The sequence below is a fragment of the Suricata suricatta genome, chromosome 4 (genome assembly GCF_006229205.1).
Source record: "Suricata suricatta isolate VVHF042 chromosome 4, meerkat_22Aug2017_6uvM2_HiC, whole genome shotgun sequence".
NCBI lineage: Eukaryota > Metazoa > Chordata > Mammalia > Carnivora > Herpestidae > Suricata > Suricata suricatta.
The window spans coordinates 96,056,475-96,081,476 of record NC_043703.1 but is presented as its reverse complement, the minus strand read 5'-3'; the positions used below and the strand labels follow the sequence as shown (position 1 = coordinate 96,081,476).

Genomic DNA, 25,002 nt, shown 5'->3' with positions numbered 1-25,002 from the left:
AGCTGGGACTTCTGCCCTATCTGTCTACCTCACACCTATGCTCCTTCCGTGCTCGGTGGACAGGGAGCAGCTTTCTGCTCATAGACAGCCTCCATTTGCCACATACCTGAAGTTCTCCACGCGACACAAAGTAGAAACATCCGACTTTCTATTACATTCCTCTACTACATAACTCTTATTAATCAAAGATATTCAATAAATGATTATAAGTGGATGAATGAATTAATGAAAGAGCAAATGCATGGAAGAATCAGTCAGAAGACCTCAATTTTATGAGTACATTCTGTCCCATACCTATTTCTTGGTCTGAATTTGATGGCTGGTCTCAACTATCAGCCCTTATGTTCATACAGCTTATTTCAGGAGGATAATAAAACTTTCATCTTGTAATTAGATATTGAAGAAAACATAGAGGTATAGTTTCTTTACAGTCAAACAAAAGTATTTACAATGCAAGACTATTGTAATAGAGTTCTGAGGGGACAGACAGGATTGGGGTGGGGTGGGGTGAACCCAGAATGATAGTCAACTATTTTTTCTTAGTTTTTTCTATAAAGCAGGCTGGATCTTATTGCTTCCTCAAAGGACAGGACTGCTTCATAAAAACAAGCAGACCAACTTATTGCAAGACATTTTTAGCCTTTCCTTCTTTCTAACTTTCAGTCTTTCTCTCTTTTCAGTTAAAGGTAATGTCACTTCTTGCTATTTCTCTACCATAAATTTCCAGCCATGAGGTATAATGTGGAAACCAGTTATAAAGTATCATTGTCACTTCTAGAGATGTTAGAGGCAAATAAAATCTTTGAAAAAGTGTGATTTTTGCCACAATTCTCATCTCCCACTCTTAGGAGTCATACTCCTGGAAAATAATCTATACCTGTTCACTCTTATTTTGAGATTTAATGAGCTGTTATAAATGAGCGATTGTGACAAACATATACCTCGGTGTAGGGAGCTTAGAGATGATGACCATCAAGAGTAAGGTTATTTGACATGATTCAACCAATTCAAGTGTCAGGTGCAATATTTCTTCTGTTTTTAAAATCAAGATGAATCATGCACTCTGAACTTTATTTATTTTCACAATCATATTTATTTTCATAAAAGGTTTATAGTGTGATGACTTTTTCCACCTTTACTGAAGTATAATTGACAAATAAAAATTGTATACATTTAAGGTATAGGATGATGTCTTGATATACATATACAGTGTGAAATAATTCACTGTAATCAGTGGTGATGACATTTTAAACCAATTCTTTTGAACTCTTGTGATAGATATCTTAGGGATGTTGAGCATGGAAAAATACTCTCTCCCACAGAAGCACATAAAATAAGATAAAGCATATGTCTAAATAGTTGCCAAACCTTTAAATTTCAACATAGTTTGGAAAGGCAAATACCTCCACTGTTCTGATGTACTAAGAAAATATTTCTGTCTTAACTAGCGTACTGTTTATTATTATTGTTGTTATTATTATGTTGAGAGAAAGAATGAGCATGCACACAAGATGGGGAGAGGGAGAGAGAGAGAGGAAGAGGGAAAATCCCAAGCAGGCTTTGTGCTGCCACCCTAAGCCTAATGTCAGTTTTGATCCCATGAACCATGAGATCATGACCTGAGCCGAAATCAAGAGTCAGACACTTAACCAAAGGAGCCACTCAGATGCCCCTAAGTTCATTAGTGTATTGTTAATCCATAGAGAAGACACAACCATAAGCTTTATCATGTTCTAACTTCAGATACAATCACTATAATAGGGAACATTATGTGGCAGGGATCACCCCTAAAGCACACCTCTTCTTCCCCTGTCTGCTCCTTTTCCCTTTCTTTCTCTCCCCATCTCTCCCTTCCTTCCTCCCTCCATCCTTCCCTCCTCTCTCTCTCCCTCCCTCTCCTTTGATTAAGTGTTTGCTAAGTAATCTGTTTTCCCCACTTACTTGTTCATTTAGATGTTCATTTAAGGCATGCATTAGAGGTCAACTGTGGATGCAGATACACAGTAAATAAAGTTGTAACCTAGATCCCAGAAAAGTAAGAAGGAGAACTTGAGAGGATGCCAGTGTCCTTGCCTCTGTACAGTGACTTTCTAGAAAATGAGGCGAATGGTAGTGCCAGGTGTGGATTGGTACTGCCTGTCCTGCACACTACCGGTGAGATTGACAAATACACCCTAAATATGCAACGTTGAAATGAATCCTATTCTAGTATAAAGGGAATCAGCCTAAGCATAGCAGCATTTATGAGACGGGCTAGTTGGATGAGAAAAACAGATCCCATTTAACTGAAGGTACACGCAGAGGATTTTGGGACATGAAAACGAAAGTTATTCAGTTAAGTGGATAGTCGGCGGCCCTCTTTGAGCTCTCCCCAGAACTATTCTTTATGGTGTAATATGAAGACCAAAAAGAATTCCTTATTAGTTGTAATAAGAGCATAGAAACACCACATTGTGGGAAACTTGGATATATCCAAAGTGCTTTCACACATGTCAGATTTGATCCCTACAACATGCCCGTGAAATAGAGAAGTTACTATGATTGACATATACAATGATTATATATACTTACATACTTATGTATATATACACATACTATATATATTTACATGTATAGTATATATATACTTGTATAGCATATATATTCTTAAGTACTGTTGAGAACACAGAAACCAGTCCAAAATGATGCATATTGCTTAAAATTCAGTTTGCAACTTGACTCTGAACTAGCATATATTTTCCATTATTAATCAGCGTACTAAAAATTAAACTGAAATGGCTCAAAGGTACACCATTCCAAATATGTATTATTATAAACCAAAGTAAGTACCACATGGAATGAGGTAGTCAGATATAGAAGCTTGGAGTGCAGTTTAGCTATAACGGAAAAGATTGGATCTTCTCAGTGTATGAGCAAAATAACATTGTAACATCTGAGCCAGAAAATGTTTACTCTCAATCACTGCTTCATAGAAGCACTCATAAAAGTGCTGCTCAGACATTGGCCTGTTTAGGGGAGCTGAGTTTAGAATCTTGTATCTATTCAACGCATGGGTCAAATAAAAAAAAAAGCCACCCAGAAAATTAACTTTCTGTTAACTAAGTCATCATCATTTCCAACCATATCCCTATTTTTTGCTATTCCATACTCCAAGCACTGTGTTGGATAAAAGCTCTATCAGGAGGACATTGGTTATGGTACTACCCAGTAGGTAGGAAATGTTTTGGATAACGAGCTTCCTATGACTCTTTCTACACCTTTGATTTTGAACTTCCAATTCTAGGGCCATCGTATAAAGGAGACTACCCTGATCAATGAATGCATGTCTAGATTGTATCTGGAGGAACAACCAGAATTATTAATACATGTACACTTACATTTGTTTATTTTCAAGATATAATAAGAGATAATTTGACAAAACTCTAATGGTGGTTGTGTGAGAGAGACAAAAATAAATATCTCATTAGCACTTATGTTATGAAAACAATAGGTAATAAGAGAGACCTTGGAAGTTGTAAGGATTCTCATCAGTGAATTAATGAGAAGAAGGACAAAGAGTTCATTGAGTTAGTTTTGTAGTCAAAATAGCCTGCAATGTTCTAAGTTGAGGAGGCAGGAAGAGACTCAATAATTTATATTTTCTGCCCCCCAAAATTTAGTCATACATTTTGTGTAGAAACAAGAGACATGATGTTTAAGTCCTTAAACACACAAGAATATTGCAACAAGCAAATAAAGAACTCTGAGGGTTTACTCCACTTCAGAATAACTGCAATTATATCAATATTTGAATTTTTATAACCAGATTTTTAAAAATAGAACACTAGCATTTATTGTGTTTTCCTTTTAGTGTCACTTAATGTGCTCCCATGTCAAGTGGTGCCACAGCTGCGTATGTGTCTCCTCGTATGTGTGTGTGTTTTCTTCATGACAATGTTAGTGGTTACTAATCTCAAATCCAATAATCTCCTTTGCCACCTTTTAACTGGTCTTAAATGTATTTCATTATGCACTTTATAGACTATATCACATCCTTTAAGGAACAAAATGGTTTTGGATGGGTGGTGAATGGATAAATGGAAGTCAACTGAGGTAGGATAAGACATAATCACAATCTATTGGAGTCAGTGTAATCTCATAGTTTTGCTATTAATTAGCACTATAATTGTAGTCAAACAAAAACTATTAATTTTGTAGCTTCTGTTTCTTGATATTTAAAATGAAGAGTTTAAACTAAGGATCACTGAGGTCTAGCCCAGTGCAAGATGTGTGACTGCTTGACTAAAACATGGTTCTATTCCCTTACATGTTAAATACCAAGAATGAAACCTGGAAGTTTGGAAACCTTTTAGTTGAAACTGTTCATGGTTGGCATTTTTAAATCATAAAAAATCTGTTTGGGCATCATTACCAGTAAGGATCTTCAGTTCAACACGTGTGACAAATTAGTCCATTCAGTCACAATGGTTGGAGTAGAGATCCATATGGACTTACCTAGAAGCCTAGATTTGTGATGTAAACATCTGTCAGTATTCATTTAATTTGGAAATGGCCAAATTCATTTCCGAATTTTGGACTCGTGTCCAAAAGCAAATCAATAGAGAGGGAACATGGTTGGTCACATACATATTCTAATTTCTTTTTTAGCATCTCCACCCCACTACCAGCAGTCTTTGGAAGTCTTATGCCCCCAAATTCTAGTTAATGAGAATCCAGGAGAATAGATTATTACAATACCTGTCTAATAGTACAAGAGATATACTATCTTTTTTAAAACATAAATTTAATTTCAAGTTTTCTGACACCAGGTTTTTCCTTTGCAGATTTACTACTTTGCATAACTTTGCTGAAATCTGATGTTCTTTTTTGACTAAACAGAAATCCTTTTTTTTTCTTTCTTCCATATTTCCTTTAAATTCACTTTTTCTGTGGCATTATTTCCACATTTCTTATCTTCCCTTCTGAGTTTTGCCTGTTCAGATGGCCTGTATCAAATGCATATAAAAATGCATGTTAAAATGAATAAGATATTGTGATCTCTTTGCCATGGTGGGGTTTTTCTATCCAACCCACTTTTACTGTCCTGGAACCACTGCATACATCTTAAATAGTCAAGAAAATTTTGAAGAAAATTGAATGGCTTTCAAGTCTGTCTTTTCCCTCAAGCAAACAGATGATTTATGGTCACTTTTTGTAACAACCTAAGGCATCTATTGGGAAAAAAAAAAACATTAAAGAAATATGAAGTCTGACTGTTTTCAGAAATATTTAAGCTTTGCTCTAAATATTCATGAATGGCAATGTTCAAACCTTCATATTGGGTAAATGAATATACAAATGGGTATTTTTTTTGAGCATGGATTTAACTATAATGCTCAATATAATAGTACCTCCACCTGCATTCTGCATATGCATGTTAGTGAATATTTAATGAAGTAATAGTTATGGGAGTGCTGCCACATTTCAAGAAAACTAAGCCGTTTGGATTGAATTGATTGTTATTTGTATCAGTGAGTGATTTGTTCCTGTACTTTAGAGTAGGCACAATAAGTTATTTGCAGGTCAGAACTACAATTTATCCCTTGCTAGGTGTGACCATATTTTGTGTCCATCAGAAAACACTATGTATACATGAGGTATACATGAGGTGTTTTCGTTGGTGACTAATTGATGCTCACTTTTTTTTGTTATTCATGTGCTGGAACTAAACTTCATGCTTCCCATGTTACATCTCAGTTCATTGTTTTGTTTTTATTAGTTAGCCATGGAATTGACATCTTAATGTGGCATCTACTACTCAGAGAAACAATTGACAAATAAGAACCAAAAGCTTGACTGAGATCATGGAAACTACCATAAAATCTATGCAGAGACTCTAAACTCATTTTCCCCTTTAATAGGATTATTGATTTTTTTTTAATTTTTTAATGTTTGTTTATGTTTTAGAGAGAGACAGAGACAGAGTACAAGCATGGGAGGGGCAAAGAGGGCCAGAGACACAGAATCTGAAACAGGCTTCAGGCTCTGAGCTGTCAGCACAGAGCCCAGCATGGGGCTTGAACCCACAAACCATGAGATCAAGACCTGAGTTGAGCTGAAGTCCAATGCTTAACCAACTGAGCCACCCAGGTGCCCAGCAGGATTGTTGATTACCTAAAATTGCTAGTTTGATGTATCTTTTTCCATTTGATTTGGTCAAATAGACTCATAGTTTGGAAATTACATATATGTATTACAACTAGGTTATTTTTCTGCAGTTTTCCTCTTGGCAAATGTTGTCACTTCCCCCGCCCCCTAGAAACATCTTGTCTTATAAGTTATTCGTGCACTGCATTGGACCTTGGCTAATATGTAACACTAATTCTGAATTCTGACTTTTTTTTTTTATGAAAATGTACCTAGCAATAAGTCTTTACAGGAGAAACTATCAGATTCAATCCTGAAATCCAAACATGAATGCTCTCTCTCCTCCAGAACACCTTCATATAGACAAAAGTATCAGCAAGAACAAGTGTCCATCAATTAGCAAAACATGTCTCATATCAGTTAGATCCACACTCAACCCTATCTGTTGTCTCAGTTCAGTTTAAGTGTCAATCACAGTGGTGAAAGATTTGGGCAAATAATGCTATACAAGTGAGCACCATTGCTTGAGAGTTTTCAGTGTTGTATTTGGATGTATAGCAGTATAAACTCTTTTTTAGAAATAAAGTTTTATTCACAATTTTAGAGTAAATCATGAATTTCTTTGTGGACATCAAACTCATAATGAACAGAGTTTTGCATAGTGGAATTTGTTCTTTTGTCCTAATAGATTTTTCTTATAGGTGTTCTCATCAGAATGTACCTGTCTTCAGTAAAACTGTTTATCATGAGGAATAAAGTCTAGAGATGCTGTTCTTAGTAGAGATAAAACATTACAGAACTAAGTTTATCCTCTGATCATATCTTTATGTGTCTTTATCAGTTTGATTTGGTCAAATAGACTCATACACAGATATGCATTTGTGCTGTATTTTAAAAAGTGATAGTAGGTGCCTGGGTGGGTCAGTCACCTAAGCGTCTGGCTCTTGATTTTGACTCAGGTCATGATCTCATGGTTTGTAAAATCGAGCCCCACTCACAGTATGGAACCTGTTTGGTATTTTATTTCTCCCTCTGTCTCCCTCTTTCCTCACTTGCTCTCTAAATAGTAAACTTTTTAAAAAAGTGATAGTAACTGAATATGCAGCAAATTCCACCGTTCAAAGTTGGGGGGAGGATGGCTGTAAGTAAGAAAAAAAAAGAAAACTATACCACTTTCTCTGCTTTCTAACCCACCAAATGGTGTCTCTGAAATAACTCTGGCTATTCAAGAAGTTAATAGCTTGGTATAACTTCTTACTATACACATCCTTTCTCCCACCTATCCTGATTACATTTTTATCTCCTGTATCATGTTGGTTTTCCATAGAGCATGATGGGTTAAATTTCAGTGCTTTTATTTCTTGAATTCTGTTCACTTCATTTTTTTCCCCAAGGGTAAGGAGACCTAGATATTTTTAGCAGACATTTTGAACAAGTACAGATGCTTGCTGCATGAATGTACAGGCTGCTCTGAATTAGGGAAGACCAACATGGCCCTTTGACCTGTGAGTGGTTAAATGCACAGTGAGGGACATTTATCTAAATGGACATTTATGTAAAGCTACTGCTTTTACTTGATTACTGTTCTGTCTCTTTCAGCAGGTTGTCTCTTTTCTGCAAAATGTTATAAACATCAGGGAAAGTATACTGAAGAATAGAATTGATTAATGTGACATATTTGAGTTTCTTTCTACCACTCTCTCAACAGCATGTCATAGAAAGACAGCCCCAAACATAGTTTATTAAGTTTAAATTACACAGCTTTGGCTAGAAGATTGTTTAGTTAATTCATTCTCCAAAATGAAATTTTATTTTTTTCCCTGTACTGGAGCCACTTCCTGATTTCTCATTGAATGATGATTTCTGCCAAGTCATCTATTGATTTGAGATCTTTTATTCAGAAGACTATTGCTAGTTTTCCATTTTTGAGAGAGAAAAAAACATGAAAAACAAGGACATATATTCATTATACCAGGAAAAGTACATTAAAAATTATAATACAGTTTTTACAATAGGGTCATATTTGTATGGTGATTGTTTTTCTATCATGGGAGGGCTATAAGAGGTACTATTTATTTTACTACTTTTTTTGTTATTTTAGCTACTGTGTTTTGTGAAAGATAACACTGAGAACATTCTCACACTTTCTGTTTACTGTGGAATTGTTCCAGAAGAATGTAGAAAATAGGTCAACTTTAAAGAAAATTTAACTTGGATGGCCTAAATAAGTTAGTCTGCATCAAACGCTGTCTACTGAGTCACACATTTTTAGCTCATGAATTGATTTTGGGAAGCAGCCTTCATTACTTATATTTGATGTTTAATTTCTGATCAAACTAGGCAGTGAAAAATAGAAGCTTAGTTCAACAAAGTACCAGTGTAGCTTCTGTATTTTGATATAGCTACTTAACATGAAGGTTGAAAGTAGTTTACAAATACAACTTCTGGCTTAGTGTCTAAATTATATAATTTAAGAAGATAGTGCCAGAAAAGATTAAATCTGTGCTACATTTATTGAAATAATAACAATAATGTTGATAGTATCACAGCTTTTATAAACATTGGCAATATGGTTCTGTTTTTGTGACTAATCCTTACAACAATTGATACTTTTGTGCTCTCCATTTTTTTTCAGATGTGAAAAATTAGGGCTCATAGCAAGTGTTACACTTCTAAAGCAGGGTTTTTCCACCTCTGTACCACTGGCCTTGTGGCTCATAAAATCCTTTGTTGTGGAAGGTTTGTCGTGTGCATTTTAGGATGTTTAGCAGCTTCCCTGGTTCCTGCTCATTAGATCCCAGTAGTAGCATATTGCCCCCACCAACCCCCTGCCCAGTTGTGACATCTGAAAATGTCTCTAGACACGGCCAAATGCTCACCCTCCCACCCCAGGTGAAGGAGGAGAGAGGGGGCAATTCCCTCCTGGAATGCAAAGCACTGGGTTAAAGAACCGAATCTCATTGCCAAGCAGTAGTCCATTGGATATATAAGTCACATCTTTTTATCCATTCATCAGTTGATGGACATTTAGGCTCTTTCCATGATTTAGCCATTGTTGAGAGCATTGCTATAAACATTGGGGTGCAATGGAATACTACTTGGCAATGAGAAAGAATGAGATCATGCCATTTGCAGCAATGTGGATGGAACTGGAAGGTATTATGTTGGGTGAAGTCAGTCAGAGAAGGACAGATATCATATGTTTTCACTCATATGTGGAACTTGAGAAACTTAACAAAAGACCATGGGGGAGGGGAAGGGGAAATCCATAGTTACAGAGAGAGAGAGAGAGAGAGAGAGAGGGAGGGAGGCAAACCACAAGAGACTCTCAAAAACAGAGAACAAACAGGGAGGAAGGGCGGTGAGGGCGAGGGGGAAATGGGTGATGGGCATTGAGGAGGGCACTTGCTGGGATGAGCACGGGTGTTGTATGTGAGCCAATTTGACAATAAATTATATTTAAAAAAAGAATCTATTTCTCAGCCTCCTCTTTCCCCTGTCAAGACCAGAGCAACAACCCTGTACGGACTTCATCAATACAGTTAAAATTCCTCAAGGAAAATGAGAGTCTCTTGTAACCTTGAAAGTAGCTTGTAAGAGTATCTACTGTAGTTGAGGAAAAAAGTAGCTTTCCACGTGAAGTCGGCTCAAAAAAAAAAAAAAAAGCAGATAATCTGCTCTGGGGTGAGCTGGAACGATTGACCTGCGTGGCCTCATAATCCAATAACTTGTTATTATCGAGTCAGCGGGGATGTTATCCTGCCAAATGTGCTCATGCCAGGAGGAGGCTGGGCTCTGCCTTTTCAAGCTCACTTTGATGAAAGACGCCTGCACGACCATCCCAGCAACCGCTGGTAGTAATCACCGACGTGACCAGTCCTAGTTCCCAGGAAACCGGTGTTTCAAACTTTCTCTTTTAAAATAGCAGCAGCAAAATAAATGTATCCAGTCTCCCAACTGTCTCTCAGGGGAGTTAAGAACGAAATAACATGAAACCATCTCAAAATGCTATTTAAATGCTTGTATTTATTTAAAGTTACCTCATGAAGTGTTAGCATCTGAACAAATTCTTTATTTTTCAGTAGAGCCCCTGCACTTGGAAGAATGTTAGGCTGAGTTCTTGTCACAAAGGTGTATCGTCCTTTATCTTCATCTTTCAAAATGGTGCAGTTTTTCTGACATTTATTTATTTATACTTTAATATCTGACTATATTACGTCCTCCCTTAACCAAAGTGAGTCATGCTATCATCCTTTTTTTCTTTAATGTAGGATCTATATATATTATAGTAATTCCATTTTTAAATAAGGATTTCATCAGGGCTGGTGTTGTGGGTATTGTCTAAACAATTATAATCCCCATAATCCTTAACCAATGTAATGAGCTATTTTCTATCATATATCTGTTGAACCCTTGACTTTAGCATTAGCCAAATCAGATGCAAACCTTCACAGTTTCTATGCATTATCTATTCTGAGTTTACTGCTGCTTCAAGTGGCAGTAAAGAACAACCTTTGGTGCTTGTGAATGTGTTGATGAGGTGACGAACTGCTAGGATTTACATACTCTGCTTTTTATTACAGTGATGGTTATCTCTTTCTGCTGTAAGTGCAGTGAAGCAACTAGAATGTCACAGCGAAAACTGTCACCTCTATCCTCTTGCTGTAAAATATCATCCCTCTATATGCTTCTCATTTATTATGAAACCTTAATAATGAAAAGGACAATGGTGAAATGATATCTGCTACCCAAATATTGCAAAAATAACAATCAAGTGTGAAATCTCCCCACCCCCAATCCCGTAAATGGATGATATTTGCCTCCCTTTAATGCATCAGTGAGATATATTCTCTGCTTAATCTGTGTTTTCTAATAATGACAAGCTATAGCTCAAAGATTCATCAAATTCTACCTGGTCATGAATATAAAAGGTTATAGCTGTTCTGCTTTTAGGAAGCCAAGCACAAGTACTGCATAAAGCCTACTGATGCATACTTTGTAGCACTCCAGGGTTGTAATAAATTTCGCATCATCTGCTGCTGCCAGGTTGTTTGAAGCCTCTGTATGCTGCTGGGTACAGCTCTTCTATGCAGTTGAATGGATGGGTGTCTACAAGTTTGGCTACCACCATTTGTGTGCCCTTATGTAAAATAAGCTGTAATCCAGTTTTTACAAATAAGTGGATTCTTCCAAGAGAGATCTAACATAGGTTGAAAAAAAATGTAGGCTCTGTGTCCTCAGGAAGAGAAGTAATGAATTGGGTTTTGCAACCTATCAGGAAAACACAAATGTGTTTCACCTGTCAATGAGACAAAGAGGATCTGTTAGATCCCTTTAAATTAATCTACTCAATGTGATTCTTTTACAGACCACAGATGACATCCTTGTGGCCTCAGCAGAATGTCCCAGCGACGATGAGGACATTGACCCCTGTGAGCCGAGCTCAGGTGGGTTAGGTTAGTCGACTTTTTTTCTTACTTTTTTTGCTTTACTCTAAATCTTCGTTGCATGCTATAGCCCTTAAAAGAATCTTGCATTTAAATCTAAAAGTCCACCCCATTAAACAATGCCTCATTGTGAGAAGGGGGTTTGCTTTTTGCATGGACAAATTTCCCCACATTTATTGGAAAACAAATTTTAAAAACAAAACCCACCAAGATTATGTATTTCCGAAGAAGCAGTGGGGGGCCGCACACCAGGCTGATACCTTGCTGTTCACTTTCCGTTAACTCACAATGTAATTTTTGTGTATAACGGTATAATAGGCTTTCCCTTGGGTCACCTGTAGTAAAATTGTAAAGCTTAAAAATTGCACTGCATTGTGGAGAATTATTTGACCTTTCTACTGACAAAAGTCCCTCACTCTGCTAGCAAATTGTCTTAAGTGATAAATTTCTGAATTTCAGAAGTAAGAGTATTATGGCAGTAGTAAAACAAACAGCAGGTAGAATCCTTGATACACTGAATAGAGAAATAGTTGAGTCTTGCCATGTCTCCCTCAAATTTAAGTTGATTCATTTTAGCGCTAGTTGATGCATAATTTCTCCTCGTTCTTTGTGATATGGTACGACTGACTAACACATAACTACTGTTTCCAAAGCAGCCCTGTACCTTTAAGTGATGGCTATGAACTCTGAAAATGAACGAATCATAGGCTGGGTTTGCTTCCAGATATTTGTAATTCCAAATATCAGGGTCATTTCCATTCGTTTCCTCTGTAAAGCAGTGTCTCTTCAAATTCAATAGTTTTCTTCTTTAGGTTAACAAAGTGAGTAAGATAAATATAGACTAACCACTCAGTTAACTCATAACCTCTGTAGCTGTCACGTGAAATCGCAGAACTTCCTGTCACCATAAAATAACTAATTTATATTCTTCTGAGGAATATCACTGTAAAGTAAATCTATTCATTTTGATATTTGGATTTTAAAAAATGGTTCAGGATGCATATCTTGTGTCTTTTTTTGAATGTCACAACCCACTGACTGTAGCCACACATTCTAAGCACTTGGAGCTGCTACTGGGGGCCAGCAGGTTGCCGCTCACCTCTCAGCTGGGAAAGGTCAGGAGACACAGACATGTGTTCTCATCTTCTTTCCTCTGGCCCTTATCCCGCCAATCAAAAATCTCAGCCTCCAGACTGTGATTAGAACTCTGATGATCATCTATTCCATTCCTCTGGTTTATTGGTCTCTACAACAATTCCATTTTGGCTGTCTGGACAGACATGGTTGCTTCATGATATGCTCAAAGACTCCTTTGCCAAATTCCTGCCCCCTTTTCACTGGTATTCTCATTCTTTTTGTGTTCGTAAAATAACAATAACAATAATAACAATAATAATAATAATAATAATAATAACAAAAAGTTATTTCGTTCTTGTCCATTACATCAGCCCCATTTCTTTGCCTTCACCATCCCTAAATTCCTTTTTTCTTTATTTCTCTTATCTTCACATGACTGATCATGAGATTCTGTTTTATATCTGGTTTTTGCTAAGATTCTCCAGTCTGAATTGTTCATAAAACAGTGTCTGGTGTTAGGTTGTACATTTGTGTGTGTGTGTGTGTGTGTTTATATTTATATTTGATTTTGCTTTCCTAATTAGCATTTTCTAGAGAGAAATTGATTTTTGCAGTATTTTTTACTATGTTAACATAGTGCTGAAAACAGTATAGATTGTTACTAATTACAGTACTTGTTGTACCTGGTTTTCCTCTGGTCTGACTCTCTTTTGCTGAGTATAGGCATCATCCTCTGTGTTTATATCTAGCATTCTCACCCTGCATACCTAGTAAATTCAGTAGGAGAACTCTAAATGCATTTAAAATTGTTGCTTTTGTTTGTTTTGCTCTTGAGCACAGCTAAGCGATCCAATTCTTCTCGCCATTACTTATAGTCTTACTAGCCATTCTTTATAGACTAGTTTACTGCCTCCCCCTTGCTCTGTGGACACTGGCCCTAACAACAGGAGGATGGGTGGCAGGGAGGAAAAGAGAGGAGAGCAAGAGAGAGATGACCCTTTTGTCATCCTCTCTCCTTTTTATTCGCCTGATTTGTGGCTGTTTTGTTATATACTACAGCATGATGGAAAGTGAGGAACAGTTGTAGACTCTAGACAATAATAGTTCGGTACCATTCCCTTCACCACGCTTAACCACTGTGGGAATCTTGTTTGCTTATCTGTTACTTGTTCATTAATGTACAGCTTTCATCCCCCACAAGAAAGTAAGCTCCATGAAGCAGGAACCCTGTTTGTCTCCCTGCGTGGATTCGTTGTGCAAATTTTAATTTTGTTCCACCGCATCAGTGTGTTGCCCAATAGACAAGGCACAGCAGCTACTACTGACTCTGTGTGATGACCTCTCCTTCGGGACTGTCGCACCAAGCCTGCTGGAACCTCCCATCCTCTCCCTCCTCATTTCTTTCTACACTCCATAGTTTTCAATTCATCTATTCCCTTAAGGCTTAAACTTCAAATTCTGTTGCTCCAATGTCATCGTTCTTTGTAGGCTTTTCTTATGATCTTACCTCTCCTTGATAGTGTATTTCATGAATGGTTTCTCTTTCTATATTACATTTTATAAGTGAGAGCTCTTTTCTATCATTGGCTTTTTCTGTCCTATTCCCTATGACTTTTTTCACACCCATCTTTAATAATTCATGCAGTGTTGCTCTTTTGGCAGACTTGGCTCTGTGTGACAGCTTCTTATGAAGTCTGTAATGTATATGATATTTTTTTCTTTTTTCTTTTCCAACTGGTTTTTTTTGACTAGTGGTGGCTTTTTAAAATCATATTCTAATCTGAATATTGTTTCATTATAGGACGCTCCTCTTGCACATCTTTGTTTCTCAATGTAATGATGTGCTGGTTTTCTTAAATACGTTTTGCTTGCTTACTTTTCATATTGACTATCAATATAAAATAACATGGATGAAATTGTAGCTGCCAATATTATTAGAGTTTAGATACTGTCAGATATAATGGCAAAAATCATTTCACATATCAGCAGGTCATATTTTGGGAAACTGATTTTTAAGAAATGTAACATACTGAGTTAAATATTCAGAAATGAATATATCTGCTATGCACATTTCCTAATCTTGAAACAAGTAAAAGAAGGTATTTTTGTAAAAAGATGCATAATCACTTTTCAGATGTTTTGCCCAAATCTTTGTATTTCACACCGGTGTCTTTCAGACTCCCTGAATATTTACATATGAAGTTTCTCTAATCACCCTACCCCACCCTTTCTTCAAAAAATGACTTCTGTGAAAATGGGTTATGCTCATTTACTTGCCTTCCTAAGGTTATTAATAAAACAGGAAAAATCTGGCATCTTCTTCAACACAAGTAAATTATGCCTTTTATCAAGTGTTTGATGAAAGTGACTTATGATGTGGTTCTACTCAAAACTCTTAGTGAAGAGGGAAGTTGTATGTTTGGCGGATTATCAATTCCACCATTGATCAAGTACTATTCAGTCCTCCTCTGCCCACGCACTCTTCTGTTCAGCTCTGGGAACGAAAATAGAAAGTTTATACCTATAGTCCCATCCTACAAAAGGACATCTTTCATTCGTCTCCGGATGTTTTGTCAGTTCTTCTTGACGATTGCTGGGCTCTTCATCTTTGACATTAAAATATCGCCTCCTTTTCATGTTGTTGCAAGGATTAAAACAAATATATTTAAGGCACCGGCTGCGATGCCTGATATGAAATAGAGCATAAATGGTGGCTTTTCATTTTCCCAATTTAGTTATATAAAAAAAGAATATTCAAGCTATTTTTTCCCTATTACATAATGCTGTTACTTTTCCTGGCTGCAAATTGGTGGGCAACTGATGAAACCACTCAGGCCTCCTGGTGGGAACTGTACATGTTGAAACAGGATGAGAAGCAACCCCCTAGGTGAGAACACATGGAACTCAGTGATGCTTGATTCCAGTCACCCTGTCCCTCACGGTTAGCATTGGGTGACGGCTTCACGTTGGTGTAAACTCAGTTTAGAAAATTAGAGTGTAGCTATACAAATTAGGTCTGATTGAACCCCAACTTTTGGAAAGGCAGGTGGAAATCTGAAGCAGCCAGTCCTATAACTAGTCCTATAACTAGGTCACAGGCCACCATTGCCCCACAGTGCCTGGTTTTGTCTGCCTGGTCACGTGACAAGTGAATGAGTTTTTCTTCATACTTCTTCTCAAAAGAGACTGGCAACCTCTGTGCCTTTCCCTCGGCCTAGAGATATGGTTGTTAGGTTAAATGAATGAATATGTGGAATGCATGTTGTAGAATAGTGTCTTGGCTATAATACTGGCTATGAGTGTTTGCTGCTATTCCTATTTGTGTTATATAAATATATATATTTTGCAAGACTTTTTTTTTTCCACATGAACAAAAGGCTTTGTGAAACACACCTCTTTGAAGCCTTATATTTGTGATTCACTTAGTAAGCTGACAAAATGGCAACCCTGCAAACACTTACATCCCAAAATGGCCCTTAATCATGTCCATATATCTTTGTTTTGAGCCCCTCTTCTAAACAGAACGCTTTCCCAAAACTCCTGAAGAAATTAGAAGAGGCTATTTTTAAGTTTATTTATTTATTTATTTATTAGAGAGAGAGAGAGAGAGAGAGAGAGAGAGAGAGAGAGAGAGAGAGAGAGAGGGGCAGGGCAGAGAGGGAGATACAGATCCTGAGAAGGCTTTCTGCTTTCAGCAAGCAGCATGACAGGGGCTCACACTCAGGAATTGTGAGGTCATGACCTGAGCCTAACCAAGATCAAGAGTCAGATGCTCAACTGACTGAGCACCCAGGTGCCCCTGGAAGAGGTGATTTTTATGCTGGTATTTACTACTATAAATGAAGAGAATGATGCACTTTGGTGTGGGAACTTCCTGATGAATAACTAAATTGTCATTTGTTACAGAGGAAACAAGACCAGCTTTCTGTCTCCTGGAGTCCTGCTTAGGAAGGACAATTTCCTCTTAGATTTATAATGCTAACAATGATTTGTCTATGCTTGTTATGTATGTGTGCGGGGGGTGGGGCGAGGTAGGGAGGAGCTAATAGGGTAATGGGCCACTTTCAGGTAAAACTTGTCAAATGAGAAAAAGAAAAGCATACTGAATAATAAAAAATCTGGGTGGCTACAAAAGAAAAAGATTACCATTTTTGTGGCAATCTCTTAAGTATTAGCTAAACTAATGGAGATAAGGTGATCAGTATAGCCCCTCAAAGGATATCTGTTAATTGCTTATTAGTTGGATGATTGGGGTTTAGGTTTTTGGAGTAATGATAGATAACAGTAATAACTTGTTTTTAGTTAGAGATTTATTCTGTGTTCATCATTGTTCTTCATATTTCATAAACATCATTATATTCCATTATTTGACAAAACTTCAGAAGTATTTTCATAGTGAGGGAGATTCAGAGAGATTAACTGACTTTTTGTAACATCAGAGAGCTACTGAGCTCTCTAATATAGGAAAGGTAGGCTTTTAACTTCTTGGAATGCAGAATATTCTAAAATTGAGGCAACTCACAAATACAGAATTAATTTTTAAGTATTAGGTTAAATAATTCTATGGCTGGCATAAATTTAAATTTGATAGCAAAAGGTCCTTTACATGTATTACTATTCATTAGGCCAAATTTACTACAATTAGCAGGCAATTTTGAGTGGTTTTCCAGTGTGCTATTTTGAGAAAAGATCAAAGGATTTCTATTGAAGTGATCCCATTAACCACATTAGGAAAAACGCTATGTATACTGAACAAGGTGCATCTTTTCATTAAATAAGTAATCATAATCATTTAAAGGAATATATCACTTATTGGATCATATTTTTAGAGCTTGATTAGAAGATAATTTTGGGCTACATTTAAATTTTGTATATGTATTACTTAATTATTCAAAAGCAAGTTTAATTAGCCATAATAGCCAAGACATTGCTGTTGAAATGGAAATTTTGAGCTGTCACCAGAAAAACAGCAATAATTAGGACTTCATTTTTGGAAACATCTAGAATATCTCCTGAGCAGCAGACCACAGTCAGCGCCAATCATATGGAGTCAGGGCGCTGCTAATCATACAGGAGCAGGGCAGGCACCTGGATTGGGGGCACTAATGGACTATGAGGCTTTTGTGTATTACGTTCTGGGGTAGTAACCATGTTCTTCCCGTGTAAATTTAATTCTTCAGAAAACTAGAATAAACATGTATGGTTAAAATAGAAGGAAGTCATTAGACATCATTTACACATTTCCCCTATTTATGAGAGCTGTAACATCAAAACTAAAAATACATTGGACCAAGTTAAATAGTCAAGGAAGATTCAAGATCATTGTAATACATGGAGGCCAGACCTCAAATTGAGCTCACCTCAAACTCAACTCAACTGAGAAAAAGAAGACTGGAGAGTTCTCTGGAGGGATCATAGACTGCCTATGGATTGCTAATTGTCTTCACCCAAAGGAAAAGCAAACCTCCTTGAAATTTCTTCCTGGTTGGAGGTTTAGTTACCACTTGGAGCCAGGCCCCCTCCCAGTCCAAGGTAGGCTTCTACCCTCCCACAAGAAAATGGGAGATAAGAGCTATCCTTGTTGAAGGTTATATTTCAAAGAGATGGCTCTCAGGTCCTTGAGAAAAAGAACCCTGGGTGGTAACACTAGCAAGAGGCTTTTAAAAATATTTACATATCAAAAGGGCAGAAAAGAAATTTGAAATTACAAGTTTTCTAAAGTAAATGCTCAAAAGAAAGGGAGGCCAAGGATCAGAGGCAAAAAGAAGCCCGGCTAAAGTTTGATCAAGCTGTGGGAAATATTAAGGTCTTTATCAGTGAGGCAGAGTCCATCTTTCTGTGCAACCAATTTCACTCACCAAAATTAGTTCCTACAAGGAAATCAGTAGGAAACAAAATAATAAACAAAGGGTGGTTTTTATTTGTTTTCAGAACACTGCAATTTATATTCAGTGTAAACTATCACAGTGACCTGTGATTTTTGAATTTTTTAAAAAACAATAAAATACATTAGGAAAGTCCCTAAGAGCATTTTGTAAGAACTGTGATACACAATAGGGAGTGAATATTAGTTCTGGCTGTAACTTTGGAGTCAGACAGAACTAGTTTGAGTTCTAGCCCTTCCTGATCTTGGGGAAGTTACTTCATCTCTTTGAGGTTCAGTTTCCTAGTCTGTAAAATGGGCAGAATAGAACTGTTATAAGATTGAAAGAAGATGGTGCATACCCAGTGATTAGCAGAATGCCTGGCCACATATTAAAGGTATAACAAATAATAATAAACAAACTGGTGAATGGAGGACCTCTTTCTACCAGCATTGGTGTCCTGCCGCCAGTGGATACATTATTCTGTCGTGTAGTAAAGCCCTCATAAGACATACAGATTTGATCTGAGCCAAAAATGAGCCACAGCCCCTTCTGAAGTTACAGTCAGTGGGCTCTAGTCCAATGTCTTATGTCACATATGATTGGCTGCTTATAATCCTTCCTTAACAGATGAGTGAGTTTACTGTGTTATATTTACTTGAAAGTCTACAAAAAGTACATGGATGCTAATACAGAACTTCCTATATTAAGCAACAGAAAAATATATTCGATAATGAGTACACAATAGATCTTTAGGCAATCTACATGTATCCAGCCTTAAAACATTAATTCATGACAAGTCCTTATTAGAAAATGCTAAAATATTGTGAGAGCCTTCCTGAAGTGCAACATGCCCTCTTTAGCTTTGGAAAAAAACAACGAGATGTGTTGTCATTTTTAAAATATTCACCAATCCTGAAGGAAAAAATGTGGTTTAAGTTTAGAAAAATATAGTGTAAGCCCATCTCTTATGGAAACTTGAAAGCTGGGAGGAATGAGATCATGTTTTCTTGCGATTTATATCAAATACCTGTTTTGCTAATGAACTTGGTTTGCTGTAGAGTCTTCTTGGTATTTCATTAACTAACTTGCCTCAAATAATATTAGAGGCAAGTCAGCATATTCTGAATCCTACCTTCCTCTGTTGGTTCATGGGCTCCATGGAGCAGCAAATGCTATCTTGGACTGCAGCCTGTAGGTCTCATTTCATGTCATATGCCTTTGTCAAGTGAATCACTGTCATCATTATTAACTCCTTACCCAATCTCATGATTATAAGAATCCCGGCCTTGGTAATAAAGTAGGAAAGATAAGAAATTATTGTATTAATTTTTCAGGTTAAAAAAAGGATATATTAAAGATGCAAATATAGACAGAGACCATCAAATAAATGAATAAAATTAGTAGAAAGAGAAGTACCAATGCTTTGAGCACACTAAAATCTTACACTTCCTTGAGCAAACTTTGAAGTGTCCGAGTTTAGCCACTTGCTGTATAGTCAGAAGCAAATCACTGAACCTCTGTGTATCTGACTTTTTGCATCTGCAAAATGGCATAGATAAGGTTAAATACCCACGATATTGTAGTACTAATAAAAGAGACAATGCATGTAGAGCACTTAGCATTCAATCTGCCACATAGAACTTTTGATAGTATAAATTAGCTTTTATTAGTAGTATTAGCAAATTGACTAAGGAGTGTACCATATTATAAATGGAAATACACCTATTACCCATGGCAAGAAGGAGGAATGTTAGTAACTGGCACTTTAGCGCCTAAGAAAGTTTTCAAAAGTGTTTCTGAATCCTATTTGCATACAACTTTTCTCAGTAGCCACTATAAAACTAACAAGACCACAGCAGTGCTTCCGTTGGATAAATTTAGGCCGTGAGGAAGGGAAAAGAGCACATATCAACTATCGTTCTTATTTCTGGAGGAAAACAAAGAATGCAGAGTTCTTGAAAGAATGAATGATTAGCTTCCCTGCCTGTTCTTTTAATCTGCCTGTTCTTCCTCTTAAGACATTCGGCAAGACTGGGCCGCCTGACTTGGCTAGCTTAGCCATAAGCACCACACACTGGCCCCCCTGGTGGATGGCTTGGCATGCTTTCTTCTGACAGGTTCAGTGGAGAACCTGGCTAATCTTTCACCTTAGCTTTTGTACTTTCGCCAGAAAGAATGAGATGTTTTCCCAACAAAAGGCAGCAATAGCTTTCTGACAAAAATATCCAGGTGATCATCCAAAGTGAGCAGACACAGTTTTAAACCAAGAAAACTACCTATTGCTCCATTGCCCAAAATGCCCTGGACGTATAGAGATGGTGTGCAGGAACTCTGCTCAGGAACAGTGCACCTAACACCTAGCATACACTCCACAGTAGAGACCATACTCTGCAGTTCATTCAGAGGACACCACGGAATTCCAGAGCAGGGAGGGCAGGAGGAACAAAGAGCTGGCCTAACAGTTTTAGAAAGAAACCTAAAACCTCATCAGAAGAGCTATTATTTCCAAGATAATAAGCCTTGCTGTCAGTGATTACTGAAGAGTGGTCTCGGGTGGTTGATTTAATGATACCTAAAAATATAAAGTATCATAATAAAATTTTCAAAGAGGGAGAAATTTAATTCACTCCAACCATGGGAGCCAGAGGGCACTGATCCTTAAAGACGAATGTTTCTCGGATAAACAGAAACAAGCTCCACATGCAGCATGACAATTAATAGCCTGAATCAACATGCCCTGCAAATTAAGTGATCTTTTTGTCACTCGAATTCACAGGGCCTCCATTCATGGTAGGGAAGTCCTTGAATGCAGTGACCCCTGAGAAGATAATGTACTCGGTGGTCACCATCACAGCCGATGGAGCCATGACATGCAGTACATACCCCAGAATCGTCTCGTTGCTGGGACAGCTGCTGATTCCATACCTTTTGTGTGGAAGACACAAGGGGAAATAATCAGACTGTCATTGTCATTGTCATCCTTCTATGAGCACTTTCGCGTTGATTGTTCTACCAAATCTGATTCTCATGGTGATCCTGGGAGGTAAATAACATATCACCATTATGCTTCTGATGAAAACAGTGTTAGCGGAGGATAACCCTTGCTAAGGGTCACTTAGCAAGTTAGGTGCAGAACCTGGACTAAAACTCCATGTCTAATAATACTCTGCTTACTGCTCTGCATTGCTTTCCTAAGATTTTGCGGGAATGCAAACTCCTTTTACTGGAATTGACAGATAGATGGCAGCAGGTGCAGTAGAGTTAGTTTGGAAGGGGTAGAACAGCTGTGTAGAAAAGAAGCCTAAAGTGTTCACTTCCTCAGGAAAGGATGAAATTGAGAAGACTAGCAAATGCAGACACATTGTTGTATACAGTTTGTAATAGCTATGGACATACTTGGGCTTGAATTTTGTCTGCGCTACTTGTAAAGCCCAAATAGCCTAACCTCTTTGAAACTCAGTTTCCTTTCCCGTCGAGTAGTGAGAACACCTACACCACAGAGTTGTTAGGACTCAAATTAGGTAACATAGGCGAAGTGCACAGCACAGAGCCAACCATGTAATAATAATTCAGTAAGCAAAGCAGGTGCTAATCAAATAAAAAAAGAAATCTAAGCATCACAGAGAGTGACAAGTCCTAGTAGCCGGGTTGAGCCTCTGTTGACAACTAGGTCATGTGAAAATATGTCTACTAAACTTCAATCCATGCCATACTTGGGAGTAAGTTAAGAAAGGGAGTTTCGATAACACAGCATATATAAGTAAGCTCACACCAAGGTATTAATTATGAAATCTTTTCTGGAGCTCTTCAAAACCCTGACTTTACATGGAAATTGTAAAAAACAAACAAACAAACAAACAAACAAACAAACATAACAGACAGCTTCTGCCAGAGAACTGAAAGGAGTGCTGTGGTACTCTCAGGCACAGATGTGTGTAGGCACACGCAGATTCCTCACTTCTCTAGTTATAATCATGGTGCCATCTTTGTCTTCCTATAAACCAAGTTCTCCCCAAATTCCTATTTCCAGGCCTAAAAATTCTTTGGAATGAATTCTCTATGTTTTGGTAAAAATTGGTTGTTCAGATTTCTATATGTAAAAAAGTGACATGCATCTTAAGGAAACTGATTTCGAGGGACACCTGGGTGGCTCAGTTGGTTAAACATTCGACTCTTGGTTTTGGCTCAGGCCATGATCTCATGGTTCATGGGATCCAGCCCCACATCAGACTCTGCACTGACAGTGTGGAGACTGCTTGAGATTCTCTTTTCCATCTCCCTGGGAAGAGCTGGCACTCTCTCCTCTTGCAAAATAAATAATTAACCTTAAAAAAAAAAAGAAAATTGATTTCTGAGTGTATGTCTTCCTAGGTCTTTTAGTCATTGAGCAACCAGGAAAAGAAGCGATTTGCTATTGAAGAGTATAGTTGAGTAAAAATCAGTAATGGAGAGTGTAATCTACATTTCAAAATATATCTTTTCTTGTATTTTCTGAAATGTAATACATTTTGATGAAAAACACAGACTCTCCAGGCTCCCTAGCTTTGAAACCCATTTTCTCCATTATTTTCTGTATTGCTTTTCTTTTGCTTAACAATTATGGAAAGTTTGACCTGGCTGATGAGACTGATTTCAACTTCCTTTGCAATAGTAACAGTCTCGAAATGTACCCTTGAAACTTCTGCAACTATTCTGCTTATTTTGAGAAAAGAGCTCCAAATTAGCTCTCAACTATTTGTAGTGCTATGGATGTCAGATGATGTTGATGTAAATAAGGCATCAAATGAATCAAAAAAGAGACTGCTAACTTGGTTGACTTTAAATAACTTAGTGATTTAGTCATTGGAATTAAGTGGCTTATTACTTAGAGGCATAGGAAAAATAAATGCAGATATGATACTTGCATTGATATAAATTGATCCTAATATGCCTAAGCACAGAGGAAGTCATTTCTGGTTTACTTAAATAAATATCATATGTCTCTCTTTTACTGAAGATATTATAGGAGCTGGGAGTTAGGGAAATTTTGAGGTAACAATATTTATAATGAAATATGCAATGTCACTACCAGTGTCTTGCCCTCCCCCCCCCCCCGCCCTTGTTTATTACCTTTACTTAAAACTTTGAAATCAGAGATTTCTTGCATTTTCTTAATGGTTAAATTCACCCCAGTCTACTTCTGAAAACTTAGAAACTTAGAAAAAGTCTCATCTTCTAATCAGTCAGAAAACATACCTCTTGTAGCTTATGTGTGCAATCTTCATTAGATGCTAGAAGGTGAGCGAAATGATAGAAAAGACAAACAGAGTTATAGGAAACTATAAAAGGACACAATAGTGTGGGCCCCATACTAAAATGGATGATGTACTATATGGTTAACGGAAGACAGGGATTAAGGTAGATTTCCTGCAAATCCTCCCATACTGTCTTCTTGATTCTGTTCCTGCAGCTTCAGGCCATTCTGTCTCAGTGTTTTCCTTCTGAATCCTCAGTAGCTTTCCAGAGTTCAATCTCGAAACTGGGTCCTTTTCTTTTAAGTCTCATTTCAAATACTTTCTACTCCAAGAAACTTTTCCTGATGTCCCTGTCTAAAGCCTCATTTTTCTCCAAGTACCAATTTTTTGTGTCCTCTTCTTTTATTGAATTTTCTAAATTTAAAATAGTCTTGTATTTTTCATTGTGTTTCTCATACACTTTTGTATAGACCCATGGCTGTCTTGGGTACCTTGATATCCTCAATATCTTACATGGTACCTGGTAAATTGTTGTTACTCAATAAATATTTGTTAAAGAATTTTAATTACTTGATTTTAATTCTACTTAATTTTATTTTCCCCCTTTTCTACCCACCTCTATATATGAACCCATAATAACAACTTGGCATGAATCTTTCATACGCCTTTCACCATGTTCCTATTAAATACATAGAAAGAGTTGTTTTTCTTTCTTGCTTTATAGAAATGGAAGCACGCTGTATGAATTAAACTTGCTTTTCTCCTTTATTGATATGTTATGTACACGTGTTAGGTCAACATATTTGACTTTAACTCCTATTTTCAACTCTATTAAAATTCTAGACTATCAGATTTCCATAATTTATTCAACCATAGCCTTGTTATCAATCTCTTAAGTTTTTACCCTTGTTTCTTTTCCTCTCATAACATTATAACAAACATCCTATATTTATATATTTATGTGCTGGTATACTTAATTATGTAGACTGTATTCTCCAAATTGGGGTTGCATGATTTAAATATGTGTGTATTTTTTTTTATCTCTTACTACTGTAAATTTCAAGCATATAATGTTAGAGGGAATTGTATAATGAACTCACCTGTACCCATCATCCAACTGGTACTTAATCCTTTTTAAAATGTGAATAGATGTTATTAGATTACTTCTTAAAAATGACTAAAGAATTTATATTCTCACTAGCAAAATTACCCATTTCCCAAATAAATATGCTTACCATATAATTACCATTT

General features: G+C 37.0%; 1 protein-coding gene across 16 annotated transcripts in view; it reads left to right on the top strand.

The window, feature by feature from the left end:
* The window catches only part of NRXN1 (neurexin 1), a 1,090,776-nt gene that overhangs the window by 1,053,941 nt on the left and 11,833 nt on the right, over nt 1-25,002 (top strand). For 11 of the 16 annotated variants that reach the window (XM_029937337.1, XM_029937332.1, XM_029937329.1 and 8 more), the window contains one exon: nt 11,495-11,582. In XM_029937337.1, coding sequence (XP_029793197.1) covers nt 11,495-11,582 — 88 coding nt within the window. The remainder of the gene's footprint in view (nt 1-11,494; nt 11,583-25,002) is intronic. The other 5 variants (XM_029937334.1, XM_029937331.1, XM_029937328.1 and 2 more) reach the window with 1 other exon arrangement.